The 15,680-nt window shown below is 43.5% G+C and overlaps 1 protein-coding gene across 1 annotated transcript in view; it reads left to right on the top strand.

Annotated features, from left to right (window-relative positions):
- The window catches only part of TTBK1 (tau tubulin kinase 1), a 104,467-nt gene that overhangs the window by 60,770 nt on the left and 28,017 nt on the right, over positions 1–15,680 (top strand). Inside the window, exons 11-13 of the mRNA XM_050315218.1 lie at positions 68–287; positions 4,526–4,701; positions 7,281–7,839. Coding sequence (XP_050171175.1) covers positions 68–287; positions 4,526–4,701; positions 7,281–7,839 — 955 coding nt within the window. The remainder of the gene's footprint in view (positions 1–67; positions 288–4,525; positions 4,702–7,280; positions 7,840–15,680) is intronic.

The following is a 15,680-nucleotide window of genomic DNA, read 5'->3' as shown; positions in this document are numbered from 1 at the left end:
GTGGGGCAGTGTGATAGGCCTCCTTCTTTATATACCGATAATTTGTGTTATCTTGTCTCTTCCATAGGGTGGTTAATGTCACTCCAGTACCTGGGGACTTGCTTCGTGAGAACACTGAGGATGTCCTACAGGGTGAACATCTGAGTGATCAAGAGAATGCTCCTCCCATCCTGTCAGGCCGGCCAGTGGAAGGTCTTGGTCAGGCTCCAAACACCGCTTTCAATGAGGGTGAAGTTTGGGAAGAGACAGATGTGAATCGCAACAAACTCAGGATCAGCATCAGCAAAGTAAAGAACATTCCCTGATCTCCTGTGGCTGTTGGATTTAGGGCAATGGTCAGAGCCACTGATATAACATGCTATGTTACAGTGCAGACCAAAAAACATCGAGGAGTTTCCTTGTGGAAAGAGAAAATTACAGACAATTTTTTCACAGAGTAAAAGCCATTGGGATTAATTTGGATCTTTATGCATGTGACATTTTGGGGGCCACTAATGCTAAAGTGAATCTTTCTTACAATCACATCATTATCTAGGATTTTGATACTTCAAGCAAGGAAATTCTAGTCCTTGCATAGCTGATACAATATCTGAAATGCCTCAAACTTGGAAATTATAAGCCAAAATTTTATTGTTTCCCAACCTCTTGTGTAAATACATTTAATCAGAGATGTCTTCGTAAACTGTATTTTTCTGTATCTTGAATCATCACTAATTTATGTCTTTCTTTTTTTTAACTTTCCTTTCTAAGGGTAGGACAATCTATAAGGAGCATCTAATGATGGTTTCACCCCTGTGAAGAGTGAGAGAAACCATCACTTAATATTCTCATATTTCTGCATTCTAAAATCATATTACGCTTTTTAGCTTGCATGAAGTGTATACTTCAGTTGATTTTCCTCATAATCTCTAAGATGTTTCTCAGTCCTTTCATGTAAACCTTACTTAATTTCTTGGAGGCATCCCCGCTGAATGATGATACTATAGTAAATGTTAAGTATAAGAATCTACCTGTTAGTTTATTTATTAGATCAGGTTACATATTGTGAATAAGTTAGTATTTGTGGCAGGACATCAGATACATGTATAATCTGTTAGCAGAGAAATGTTCATCAGTCTTAAAATGTTGTCAGGGCATATTGGATTCATGTCACAAACCTGTCTTTAGTGGACATTTGTGGACTAGCATGTTAAATTTATCAGTCTTCTGGGTCTGACCAGAATTCACTTCAGTCTCTGCTAGTAAAAATATTCCTTATTTTAGCCATGTAGATATCTTCACTATCCTTAGTCTTATTAGAAAAAACGTGCATGGACAAGAAATAATCTTATCTAACTTGCTTAAAATTCTCCAGTGCAAATAATTCAGATCAACGTGTTTTACGTATGGAATAGTAGCAGCAGCATCTCCCAACACTGGGAATTATGAACCAACTTCAAATCACTTCTTCATCTCTCACTGGTAACGGTGTGTGCCTTCCCAGAAGTTTTTATTTGAAGGCACATGAAATAAGAAAAACCTGGTAGAGAGGAACAGTTCTGTTCACACAACATACAGAAAAATCATGGTAACTTCTGTGTGCTTTTCTGTTCCTTTTAACCACCAGGTGCCTTGATGCTTTCAGTCAGACTGAGATATGCACGGAGGAGTCCTAAATGTCCTTTCTGTGTGCTAGTTCTATGTCATGTCTTAGGTACCCGGTGCTGTCATTCACAAGCCTTGTCATAACAGCAGCTAGAGGCAGGAGAGGTTTCTGTAAGATCCACAGCGTAACCAGGTGACTCTCCCACCAGGGAATATGCTATTTGTTGTCAGGTTACTGGCAAAGGAGCTTCCAGACTTAGTCAGCGTGGCAATGAGCACTTCAGTTCTGACAAGTCTGTACTACGCTGCAGTCTATGCGGTAGACCTCAGGGCATCATGCTCTCCAGAGCTGAAGTCCTTTCTCCCCGTGGGGGTTGTTATCTTTAATGTGACTTTTGCCTGTCCTTTTGCTTTGCCAGACCTATTATCTTTACTCTGAGTGTTCTCTGAGAGAGAATAATATTTTATTTAAGTAACAGTCACCATATGAAGCAAAAAAGGATGCTGCAGATTTGATACCTAAGGGCACAGCTTCACCTCTGCTTGTAATCTGAGGCATGCCTTGTGTCTTTCAGAACCACAAGGGCAGCTGGTGTATTAAACACCCTTCTGCTATTCACAGTGTCCCCATCCTTCATCTTTCAGTCTTGTAGCACTAAAAGTAATTGGCTCTCCTTGTCTTGCTCTTTGCATTTAGGTGATGAGTGGATCTTGCCACGTTTTTTCTTCCTAATAATTCTCTAAGGTCATCCTTATTTCTTTGTTCACACAATTCTGATCTCCTTCTGTCCCACTTCTCCCATTTCTGTGCTAAGGACAGGGCTTACTGTCAGTGTTCTCCACACCATCCCCCAGTTCTCTGCTCTTGGATCTTACCAAGTTGCCTTCTACCCGACAGTTACATCAGCACTTTTCTCGTTTCACAAATGCATTTGACCTTCCTTTGTCACTAACCTTCTCCTGCCCATGAATGAATTACAGATTAAATCATTATCATCTGTTCTGCTTTTCCTCTTATGCCTGAAAGTTCTCCTCCACTATTCCTAGCTGCAAAGGCTCTTTAGTTATGCATTCCAAACCCAGCCTGAGTGGTTTAGGTCTGTTAATTTATGGACACTGAATTGCATGCACAAAGGCAAGTATCTTAATCAGCAGCATTTAACTGAGAAGCTGCTTATATTCAGAGTCTCTAGCATTAATAAGTGAATGTAGGGCATGCAGCAGAGAAGCTCCCTTTTCTGCTGCTAAATTAAAGAAAAAAAAATCAAATTCACTAAGGCCATATGAAAAAGAAATATATACCGATATGAGGAAATATGTACATGTCCATGAGCATGTTCAGGTCTGTGCATGACCTTGGGTCTGTGGAAAGCTCTTATAGATGTTGTGGTTGAATGTATGTCCTGGAGGACTTTGTTTAGAGTACCATGATTTAAACAAACAAACAAAGAAACAAAACACAAAAAAAAACCTCCAAACTACCCTGGTAATCAGGAGATGGCTTAGTCATATCAAGTTCATCAGATGTAAAAGTTTGTATGTTGCAGTTTTATGACCTGATAGATGCAGATTAACCAAGATGGCCACAACTCACAGCTCAAGTATGAAGGATAGATTTATTCCATCATTGCAGAGACATACATACACTGCTAAGTCCAAACTTAGCAGGGTCAAAAGCACCAGCCCATTCTGGGCTTTGCCTTGCGTATTAAAGGCCTTTTCTTTCATCAGACAGAAAACAACCCAAAGAAACACAATATGTGAAAATTCTCACACTGAAAAAATATTCTTAGCATTACAGAATCATCTAGGTTGGATAAGAAATCACTGAGTCCAACCTATGACCTAACACCACCTTGTCAACTAGACCATGGGACTGGGCACCACATCCAGGCTTTTCTTAAGCATTTCCAGGAATGGTGACTCCATTACCTCCCTGGGCAGCCCATTCCACTGCCCAGTCACTCCTTCTGTGAAGAACTTCTTCTAATATCCAACCTAAGCCTCCCCTGGTGCAGCTTAAGACTGTGTCCTATTGTCCTATTGCTGGTTGCCTGGGGGAAGAGACCGACGCCCACCTGGCTACAACCTCCTTTCAGACAGTTGTAGAGAGTGATGAGATCTCCCTTGAGCCTCCTCCTCTCCAGACTAAACAACTCCAGCTCCCTTAGCTACTTCTCATAGGACTTGTTCTCCAGACCCTTCACCACCCTCACCATGGACGCCACCTGTCCATGCCCTTCTTTGGACATGCTCCTGCACTTCAATGTCCTTCCTGAATTGAGGGGTTCAGAACTGGATACAGCACTAGAGGTCTGGCCTCACCAGTGCCAAGTACAGGGGAAGAATCCCTTCACTAGTCCTGTTTGCCACACTGTTCCTAATATAGGTCAGGATGCCATTGACTTTCTTGGGCACCTGGGCACACTGCTGGCTGTTCAGTGAGTACCCCCATGTTCCTTTCTGCCTTCCTAGCTGCAGAGTTATCTTGAGCAGAAACAACTAAAAATAGTGCTATTTCCTAGCCAAATCTTCCATTTTCAACCCCTTCCTCCCTACACAGTATAATGTGTGGACTCTGCATAGATGAACATTGACAAACAAGGGCTCTTAGACATCTTGGATAAGCAGTTAGAGTTTGTGTATGCAGTAGGTTAACCAATGGCAATTCCTTTGGATCAACTATTCAGGGTAATTGAAATGCAAAGGCTACCTTGTAAAGATGTTCAAATATTTGAATTGATTTAAAATCTGTACCTTATTTTAATACTAGATAATTCCCAGGGCATAGGGACCTTTGCATTCGGTCAGAAATTGCTTGTGTAGATTGTGGAAAGGCAGCTGAAACTGTGTCCTGGAAGAAAGCACTGAGCAACAGTGACGGACGGGAAGTCAGTGTTCTTGGCCAGATTTTGAAGTTCTTTGTGTTTACCCACTGCAGACTCAGTGCATGGTGGAAGAGGAGCAGAGAAACGGTGTCTACCCCAGTTCCCCTGTCCGAGTGCCTCCGGAGTCCCCCACCGCACAAGTACGCTCCCTCAGATACCGCCGTGTGAACAGCCCGGAGTCAGAACGCCTCTCCACTGCTGATGGCAAAGGGGAGCCACATGAAAGAAGGTTTGTTCACCCTCTGTAACCTCCTACTGTTTCTGGCAGCGTCTTGATTACTGACCATTGAGGCCAACCTAATCATTAGATCAGCAAGGGCTGGAAGTTCATTTCTGGGTGGAGGAATTCATGGGCCTTATAATCTTTCTGATGAGATGTAAATTCATGTCTCTTAATAAGGAGAGTTAGTGGGAGTGATTCCCATCCTGTCCCTGGATGGGAAGAACTCCACGGATGGAAGGAGGGATGTTTTTCAAAGGAAAGGCAAAGCATCAGATCAGAGATAAAGTAACAGTCAGAAAACTTTTGGCAGGCCTGAGGTGGGAGGGAAGGATGAATCTTCTAATTAGGATACTTACACGTAGGGGTGCATGTATTCTGGGAGCTGGCTAGCAGATCCTTATCTGGTGGGCTTCATTATTTTATTGGTTTTCCTTATTTTTCATCATTAGAAATAGTAGTATTCACGTTTCAGCATACAGCATTGTGCTTGTTTGCATGTGAAAAGTACACTTTGCATCTTGATTTTCAGGGTATTAGGAATACCTTCTCTCAGATCCACAGCAAAGCAACAAATAAAAAAATGCAAGAATAATAAAAAATAATGAAAAGAAACTTTTTAAACTATTGTGTGCTGGAGAGAACACATTACAAAACATAAGCCCTTGGTGCTGGTAATGCCCTTCACATCTGTTTTCTGCTTCTAATTGAAATTCAGGGCATGAGCTGTGGTTGCAGGATGTAGTGGTGAAATGGCCCCTCTAAATGAGGTAGAGGAGAGACAGGCCTTCTTCTCAGAGAAAATCTGACAGACTTCAGCCGAGAAGAACAGTCACAAGGAGACAGTAGCTGGACATGAAATAGGATGTAAAAGAACTAGAGAGAGGAAGTGTATTAGGTAGTGTTTTATTCTGAGTGGCTGCGGTAATCTAGTGCTTTTCTGTAGTTTAGAAAAGACTGTTTGTGTTGCTATTAATAATTTAAGGTTTGAATAACTTGCTACCTGTTTGTTTTCTTCTTACTCAGAAGAAAGACTCTTTAAAATAGGAAGGGAAACAGGGCATTATAAACAGTCAGCAACACTAGTCCTGTATATTCACTGAATGCTTCTAACTCCTTCCTTTCTTTCTTCCATTATTCCTTGTCTACTCAGCATCATGCTAAATGCATCCCTTTCTTTTGTCTTCTTTCTTCAGCTTCTGGTTTTAAAATCAGTATCTTTTTTCATCTTCCAAGTAACCTGCACCAAGCATGGTGCAAATACAATCCCATTCTGCCCCATGATGTCTCTTTATTCTGTTTTCATCCTTTCGCAACACAGATTTGATTCCCAGCACTGGCAAATTCTTTTGGCTTTCTGGAGTAAATTATTCTTCTCAAGTTGTCTCTCCTCTGCTGAGGAATGGATGAAGACACTGGCTAAATTCGGAGTTTTGTTTTATTTTTTCAGCAACAGCTCTTTAAAATTCAGTTCTTCACATACACAGTATAGGCCATTTTTCATTCTTAGTTTGCATACTTAAGTGGTCCTTCTCCACAACAATATATTTTTAAGACTACAACAAGTACAGCCTTGCTTCTTTCAGATCCATCACATGGCTTTTGCTGAGATCTTTGTTTTTGCTCACAACTTCTATCTACATCAACCTTTGGTTCACCTACTTCTCTACTTCCCTTTCCTTCATCAAAAATTGGAAGGCTTTCCCCAGTCTGCAAGGCTCTGCAAGAATCTGCAAGGCTCCTGGGTGATCCTTGTTGAAATCAGTTTGTAAAACACACTGCAGATGTCCAAAAATCTGGGCAGCAGACACTTTGGCTTTGTGCAGCAAGCTGCTTGCCTCTGAGATAGGTGGAAAAGCAAAGAAAGAGGCAGATGCAGGTCAAATGAGAAACGTGGATCATAACACTGTGGAGCAGAAAGACAGAAGTGCCACTGACTTCTCCAGCTGAGATGCTGTCAGAACTATTGAAACACAAGGAGCTTCCAAAGCCTTTCTGAAAGGTATTTCTGCATGGCTGCAGAAGCTGGTGCTATTTAGACTGTGAGCCACCGAATATTATACTACCCTTTGTAAACGGATACTTGCCATATTTACTTTGTGCTTCTTCAGAATATTTTGGGGTTATCTGTGTGTGATGGGATGAAAGATTCTTGCTGTCTTCAAAGAACTTGTGTGGCCACCTTAGAGGCCTCAGTGGCCACCACACAGAGAGCACAGTGAAGCTGGTTATAGGACCCCAGAAGAGACACTAGTTAGTCAGACAGTAGATTTAGGGGTGTTTTGGTTTGATTTTTTTTCACAAGCCAGTAAAACTTAGCGAAGGGGAAAGATGTTTGTGGGGAAAAATGGCTTTGATTCTGTCTAGGAGGAAAAGAGATGCTGAATTGGTTGTTATACTGAAGCACTTTATGGGAACATCTTTATGCCATTGTAGGTTCTAAAGAAATATTTTTGCTTAAGGCTGTCTTTCTGAAGCGTACCAAGAAATGAGCGAGAAGGACTACACAGGTTTTCTCTTATCTGTCTTATTTCTGTCTTTGACCACAAACCTGATGTATTTTTAATGGCTTCATGCTCTGTCTTTAGATCTCGAATGGATATACCTGGCTCTCCATCACGGCTTGTGTGCTCCTCCCAGCCAGCCCAGATGCTGTCCATCGATACTGGCCAGGCTGACCGGCAGGCAAGTGGTAGGATGGATGTGTCTGCTTCGGTGGAACACGAAGCCCTCAGCAACGCTTTCCGCTCAGTGCCGCTTGCAGAAGAGGAGGACTTTGATAGCAAGGAGTGGGTTATCATTGATAAGGAGACAGAACTGAAGGACTTTCACCCAGGTGCTGAGCCAAGCACCTCTGGTACCACGGATGAGGAGCCTGAGGAACTAAGGCCTATTGAGGATGGTGAAGAGAGAAGGCGCTTGGGGGCAGATGCTGCAGTCAGGCCGAAGACGCATGATGGGCGAAGTCGGGGTATGCAACCTGTGACTGAGGAGGACAGTTCCCACAGACATGAAGGACCTTCTCAAACAGTATCTGACAGTAGACATGAACAGCAGACAGGAAGTCCAGCCCACTCCCCCTTACATTCAGCACCAGCTCTCCGACAAAGGAGACGAGAATCTGAACCTACTGGTCCTCAGAGACAGGTAAGGTCCCTGGGTCTGTACCTTGTTGCCTAGCATAGCATCATCTTAGGAAATCTCAGCTGTGCTGGAGAAGTCTTTGATTCTAAGCATGACTGCTCTTGTGAAACTCTTCTGACAGTGCTTGCAAATGTTGTGAACACCTTAGAAGTGCTCCCTATAGCTAGTGACATAGTCCCCTTCTAAGGACACACTGTTATTGAGATCTTTCAGCCACTTCGGCACAGGAACAAGAGGAGAGCGCAGTTGTGATTGTGGGTGTCTTTAGTCAGTTCTCTTATGCTTTCCCACAGTGTTTTGTTAATAACTAGTTAGTTGTATGGAAATGTTGCTAGCAAATCTTCTCCACATAGTTTCTCAGTGGCAACAGCAGTGTATGGCAAGAAAATGCCTTCTAATCTAATTACATATCAGCACTGCACAGGCCTGCAGCAATGCAAATCATAAAATAGCTCCCTGGAATTAAACTTTATTTTAAATACCTACTATAAAGCTCAGAGTAACCAGCACACTTATCAGCCTTACTTCAGTGAGAGGCATTGTTGTCACCATGTATTTAGTCACAGAAATGTTCTTTACCTACTGTGTTTTTTACAGATAGTTGAAGAGGGTTTTTTTTCTTTCAGTTTTGCTTTTTTCCTGTGGCCTTCTAATGCTATAAAGAAGTTCAGTTTTTGGTGGGAGGTAATTTATTAGGTTACCTGGAAAAATATGATACACTCTTAGGCTCAGAGTTCCTCTGTCATATCTAATCTTCCTTTCTCAGAAGAAGGCTGTCCCAGAGCACTCAGTGCAAGAGACAATCAAATTGTTCTCCTCAGAGCTTTTGGTATTTGTATGTTAATGAGGATCTCTCATGCACGTGGGATCCATATGCACAGCAAAGAGCAGGCGAGTTTTGGGTAATGTACACAGTTATACCCTGTTATGACAGGCATTTGTGCAGTCTGCTTGTTCCTCTCTGGAAGATGGTAACTCCATTTCCCTTTCCCTCTTGAGCTTTTTCTACAAGGGAGTGTTCACTGGACTGAAGCATGTTAAAAGAACATCCTTTCGTTCAGGTGTTTCCCATTTTCTTCTCCTCTTTAGATCCTTGAGAGGTATAAGGAGAAAAGGACTGTTAGTTTTGGCAGCAGAATGTGAATGATACAAGAATCTACGTAAAAGGAATCAAAGCAAATCCTTGCCTGCCAGGCAAGGTGTTGCTTGCTAAGGTGTATCAGGCTGCAGCACCTACAGGAAGGTTAGAAATGCTGACAGCAGACACCAGGGGGACTGTCCTGCTGAGCATGGAATAGAAGCAGAACATGCTTCTCTTGGAGACTGCATCCAGTTGCAAGGTTCCTAGGTGGAGATGTTTGCTGTATAAAACCAATGTGTTGAATGCCCCAGATATCTGGAGGTTACATGAGGCAAGATCGGCAGAGTTGGAAGGGTCTGTGTCTCAGTTTTCTCTGTGTGTACACTTACTGGGTTGGTCAGTGCAGGATCTGCAAAAATCCTGCAATGAACATAGTAAGAGCCAGCTGATAAGAATCAGCTGTAAAAAACATCAGGGACGCTTCAGTGACATATTTATTGTGACAAAGAAGGCCAGAGATGCCTTCTTGGCCATAGCATGTACACCCCTGTGTGAAATGACTGGGGGAGTTGGGTATGATGTGCTGCTTATCACTGCACAGTGATACTTAACAAGCAGGCAAGAAAGGTAAATCAGTGGGCCTGTGGGTGATTACTGCTAATATATTAGACAGGCTTTGTTCTCTTTGTTCTCCAGCTGACTGGATTTTTCTGTTCCTATGCTCTGAAATACCCTCTATTTACTCCTTGGCCTAGCTTTGTGCATACAGACCAACACTGGACTTCTTTGGCTGACTGGGATTTAGTTTTCTTCCTTTGATGTCTGGATCCTTCAGTTGCCTCTATGCACACAGCTTTGAAGTGTTATTCATATTTTTTCCATTTGATGTCACAAAACCAACTACAAACTCTCAAAGGAAAAATGACTTGGTGCCTAAAGGAAATCAGAAGCCTGTTCTCCTTAGGTATAGCGAATAAGGAGGGACACTAACAAGAAGTTGACCAAGGATTTAACTAGTGAAGATACTGATGGCCTTGTTAGCAATGACACATTTCCTGTAGCTCAGGCTTGGGTTTCCCTGGATTTGATTGAAATTAGGCTCTGTTTGTGTATGTGTGTGTGCATGTTAGTAAATCTTCCTTATCTTTGAACATGAAGTGAGCTTTTAGGATAGGTAAAAATTTCACTAAATGCAGAACTACTGTGATTGAAGTCATAGGCTTTGTTGTACCAATTTGTGACCTCTATTTTGGTGTCCCAAAAACTGTTGATCATCCACTGGTGTCAATACTGAGTCAACTAACTGAGAGCAACTGGGTTATCCCTGTTCTAATATTTTTTCTGTTTCTCCATTACCTGGCTCCAATATATGAGCCATTACTGGCAGAAAGTCAGTGACTTCTGGATTGTCATAGAATCACAACACGCCTGAGATTGGAAGGGACCTCTAGAGATCACCTAGTCCCACCCTGTGCTCCAAGATGGATCACCTAGAGCAGATTGCTCAGGGCAGTGTCCAGTCAGAATATCTCTGAGGATGGAAACTCCACAACATCTCTGGGCAACCTGTTCCAGTGTTCAGTCACTGTTACGATAAAAAACTTTTTCTTCTGTTTAAGTGAAATTTCCTGTATTTCAATTTATGTCCATTTCTTCTTGTTCTTTCACTGGACACCATTAAGAAGAGTGTGGATCTATCTTCTTTTTCCCATCAGGTATTTATAAATGTTGATGAGAACACCCTGAGCCTTCTCTTCTCCAGAATAAAAACTCCCAGGTCTCACAGCCTTTCCTCAGGTGAAAGGTCTCACAGTCCCTTTGTCATCTTTGTGACTCTTCTCTGGACTATCTCCAGTATGTCCATGTTTCTCTTACACTGGGCACCTCAGAACTGGAATACAGCACTCCAGGTGTGAGTAGAGGGGAAGGACCATGTCACCCAGCCTGCTGGCATCATTCCTAATGCATCCTGGGAGGCTTTGGGGCCTTTCTGCCACAAAGGCACCTTGCTGGCTTGTGTCCAGCTTAGAGGCCACCAGGACCTCCAGGTACGTCTCTGTCAAACTCCTTTCCAAACAGGTGGCTCTCAGTACATTCTGTTCCTCCTCACATGCAGGACTTTGCAATTCCCTTTGTTGAACTTTGTGATTTTGCCCATTTCACCAGCCTATCCAGGCACCTCTGAGTGTCAGCACAACCCTCAGATGTGTCAGCCCCTCCTCCCAGTATTGTATCACCTGTGAATCTGTACCTGTTGAAGGTACACTCTGTCCCATCATCCAGGTCATTAATGAAGTTGTTTAACAGTGATGGCTGCCTTATCAGCCCGTGGTTACACCACTAGTGACTGGCCTCCAGCTGGACTTTTTTTTCTCTAAACACTTTGAGACCAGGAGCTCAGCTAGTTTTCAGTCCAAGTCACTCTCTACTTATCTAGCCTATATTTCATCATTTTGTCTGTGTGAGAGGTGGTGCTGTCCTCGTGAAACTCTGTGGGAGTAAGAGGGAGCACAATATGATGAGATGCTGCTGCGACGAAAGTCAAGTACAGAGGAGGCTCAGAATAGCCTGGGGGAATTTCTGACCCAAATATTCTCACGTCTTAGATACCTCCCAGTTTCAGATAACAAGAAGATGGCTGCAGTGGAGCATAGATCTCATGGAAAGTCCTGGTACAGAGGAAGACTCATTGCTCCTTGCTTATTTTAATTCCTATTGAGCTGCGTTTGGTGCTTGTTGCAGATGATGTGATTCTTTGACATTCAACTCCTCCAGCTTCCCTTCAGGAGAAGAGGAGCTTGTCAGCTGATGGAGAAGGATGAATGTAGAGTTGGCTTCTTAGACTCTTTAGATTCAGGGTCCCTGTCCATCCGTGTGTTAGGAATAAAGGATCAGCAAAAGGGTGATAGTAGAAGTAATGTTCACCTCTACCCTTTATCTATCTGTCTAATCTATCTATCTATCTATCTGTCTGTCTATCTATCTATCTACAGATAATAGCAATCAAAACCTTAAGCTCAGCAGAAATTCCTAATTACATTTTATATCTGTAAAATATATTGAGCTCTATCAACATCACATTTTTCTGGGATTACACATGTGAGGTGTCATCCTGCTCCTGTCCAAACAGAGCAGAATAGGCCTGTTGAAAGGTGATCCAGCCTGATTACTGCAAGGGCACAGAAGGGAGCAGCACTTTCAGCACTGACTGTGTAGCTTCAGCATTAGAGCATCAATGAGAAAAAGTGGCATGTCTGTAACCTCAGCTTCAGCCCAGAGGCAACAAAACCCAAGTGCACCTGCTCCTTCATGGCCTGGGCAAGGTCCTTGGTCCTGTGCTGTAAAGGAAGTCTATCTGGGTAGCTGGTAGCTTTTGACCTGAGAAATCTTTACCATGTTGGCATGATGTCTACCCTGGAAATCATACAGTATGATGAACCCAAACATGGAGCAAAAACTAAGAATAAAAATTCCAGGATGCTTAGTTGTGCAGCTTGCAAACAGTACACCCAGGGCTAAATTTCTACGCCATCTATGCAAAAAGAGATAGTTGTCTTTATGTGAAATTAATGCTGCTGTCTATATTTTGTCTATCTCAAGTACCCTGTATGACAACGTTCCGTTATTATTATCTGAGACTGATCTATGCAGTGACATGAAGTACATTTAGGACTGGGAATAATTGCTTTTCACATTTAATGCCCACCATGAACTGAGTGGCTCTCAGGTGCTTATGAAAATATCTGTCTCAAAGCACTGCAAAGATACTGGAAGGTGACAGGAAAGAGATGAGGCTGGATGACATTCAGCTCTTTTCCTAGTGCAAGGTCAGCATCTCCAGTAAGGTACAGAGAGCAGTTTTGTCTTTAAGAAAATACAATATTGCATTTTCACATTTCCCAATTAGATTTTGAAACCTGTGGAGACTTCCTAAAAAGAAATGCAGCACAAGGAAGGGAATGGATTTGAAAGGAAAAATGGGATTCTGAAAAAATGGTCAGGTTTTGGAAACTGAGGTTGCTGACCCCTGTGAAAGTGCTAGTTTCATAACAGAGGTAGAGAGAAGAGGAAGGGCTTAGCATTCTCAAGGTGAAGAAGCTGAACTCGTTCCCATAATGCCTCTCTCTTCCACTCAGTGTGTAAAAGGAAGATAGGGACTGCAATCTCAACCTGACACAAGTTTTCTGTCCTCTGTGCGTGTACTTCCTCCCTCTCCTGGCTATCCTGGGATCGCAGAAGCAGAAAAGGGACCTAAGAGTGCATCTTCTCATGTCCTCCCATGGCTCTATGTTTGAAATTTCTCACTGAAAGGAGAACTATACTTTTCCTGCCTTTCCAGCTGCTGTCTGTGCTCTGCTTACCAGAACTGGAAGCATTAACACTCCCCCTGCAGGTACTTAATAAAATCAGGAGGTCAGCAGTGTTAAGTGTGAGAAAAGTGTACTAACAGCCCTCAAAGTTGCATTTGCAAATCCCTGGAGCGAGTTTTAATGAGACTCATTGAGAGAGCCCCTGAGAGTCCCTCACTTTTAAATACACATAATCATTTTAGCACCAGGTGTTTCACCTTTTCTCGTACACATGGTTTCCAAACGTGTTCAGAGTTTGAGTGTTGCAGCTATGCAAAGTGTATGAATAGCCTAGTGACATGCCAAGATGAACAGAGGGGTGAGGCATGTGGCCCGAAGAGCCAGAGGAGGGGACTGACGTAGCAGAGCCTGACACTGCTGGTGTCGCTCATGTCCGTGTGTGGCTGGGGAGAGCATGGCAGGCCCCCTGTAATGGCAGGCTTCTATGGTGCCCATAGCATCCCTGGGAGTTGATAGACACAGAGCAGTAAGTCAGGCCCTGTGTAGAGCAAAAGCATTTTTCATCCACCGGCGAAGATGTCCGCAGCATGCGCATCACAAACCAGGGGCGAGTCAAGTCTTTGCCTGACACCTTTTCCTCCACTCTTCTTGGTCTTTTTCAGTTGGAGGAGGACAGGCCTTCTCAGCACTCCCTCCCGAGGTACAGCCCCCTGAGAAGACTGGCGTCCTCCGTTTTCTCCTCCTCAACCCTGGAGACAGAACACTACCCTCACGTTGGTGGCACTTTCATACAGCGCAGCCGTTCGGCGGAGAGCAGCCCCGTGCGCATGCCCCACCGCAGGCACATGCCCCTCACGGCAGGAAACCACAGACTCATGCCTTCCGTCCTCCGCATTTCCAGGTCCCAGCTCCAGCAGGTGTGGGCCCGCTTCACACACAAAACATAGCCTGTTCAGGGAAGCAGCAGCCTCCATAATGCAATAATAGATCCCACCTGCCCACAATGTGTCACCACTTAATGCAATATTGAATCCCAGACAACACTGGCCTAAGGTACTGTAACTTCCAAAGCCCCTGCAACCAGACCCCACAGAGACTGAAAAACATCTGCCTTTCTAAACCTCCCAGCAGCCTGGGCGAGGGGCGGCAGCGAGGCCGAAGATGAGAACGCAGATGGTGAACGTGTGATGTGTGAAAGAGGTGAATGCCAGGGCTCATCTGAAACACTCGCTCACGGGTCCTGCAGCCTCGGGGTAGAAAGTGCAGGGCTGCCTCACTGAACACATGCAATCAAGCAACAAACATTGTCGAATTATGACTGAACTGGAGAGACCGTTACCTTCCTTGGCAAATCGGTTCAAGCATCTTTGTTGGTATCTTACACTGGGCTCAATCTGTAAGCAGTTTTACTCCATCTAGATATAGGTAGACTCCTACTGAAAGCTCGCCTGAGGCAGGACCTCAGGTTTGTCCCTCTTGTGGAGTTACGATCATGTATCTCTTTGTTGTTTTGGCTTTGGAAATCCCCTTGTTTTTGTTTACATTTGGTTTACATAAGGTCACCACACGCTTCTGTCTCTCTGGCTTTGCCTCTGTTACACAGCAGTGGAACTGTGTGTCTGCTCTCCACTCCTAAGCTGCTCTAAATTTTCCTGCCTTCCCCCAGAGGCGTTGACTGTCAAGAGTTGGTTAGCAAGGATTTTCTTACTGAACCAGCTGTATATTACGCTGTTTCTAAATTCCAGAAATTTTAGGCGCCTGCGGCTTTTCAGTGGCAGAGCAGTCCTGCTTCTTGGCCTTCCTTGGAAATGCCCGTGGTAACAGATCTCACTTGAGAAATAAAGTGGCCTCAGCTCTTGGTATACTGAGCCCCTGGAGTCCTTGCCTAAAACTGACTTGAATCTCAGAGGAAAAGGGAGATCAAAGTTAATTTAAATTGTCATAAATATCCTTATTTCCTGTACTTGTAGGAATATATTGCCCTTCTTAGTGGAGCTGCAGTGTAAAACGCCAGATTGTATGAAGACCTTCTGTAATGAAGTGATTGTAGTAACTGTCTTCTATTGGCACAAGCCTTTGGTCCAATCTTCTGGGAAAAGAGGCAGTATGGATGTTAGGGCTGAAGAAGAAGGGGTCACTGATAGTGCTCAGGGCTTTAGGAAAGTGCAAGTTAACACACCCTGTTTGAGAAGATTCAGCACAGTTATGACCAGTCTCTTCCCACAGTCATTCTTGATTCAGTGACATCAGTTTCTTTTGATTTGCCCCAAGACCACGTGTGAACAGGACAATTTGCTGCTCAACCAAAGTTCTTATCTGCATTTTGTTCATCAGTTTTATTTTTAAAAAAGGGACTGGGCATTGCCAGAAATACTTCAGCTGAATTAACCAGTAGCCTAATCCTATTTGACAGTTCTCTTGTCGAGCATAGATACCAGAAAGAGCAAGGCTTT

This window comes from Myiozetetes cayanensis, unplaced genomic scaffold (assembly GCF_022539395.1).
Source record: "Myiozetetes cayanensis isolate MyiCay16 unplaced genomic scaffold, myiCay2020 scf2-11, whole genome shotgun sequence".
NCBI lineage: Eukaryota > Metazoa > Chordata > Aves > Passeriformes > Tyrannidae > Myiozetetes > Myiozetetes cayanensis.
Note: the sequence above shows the minus strand (reverse complement) of the source record. Positions and strands in the feature narration are given on the sequence as shown.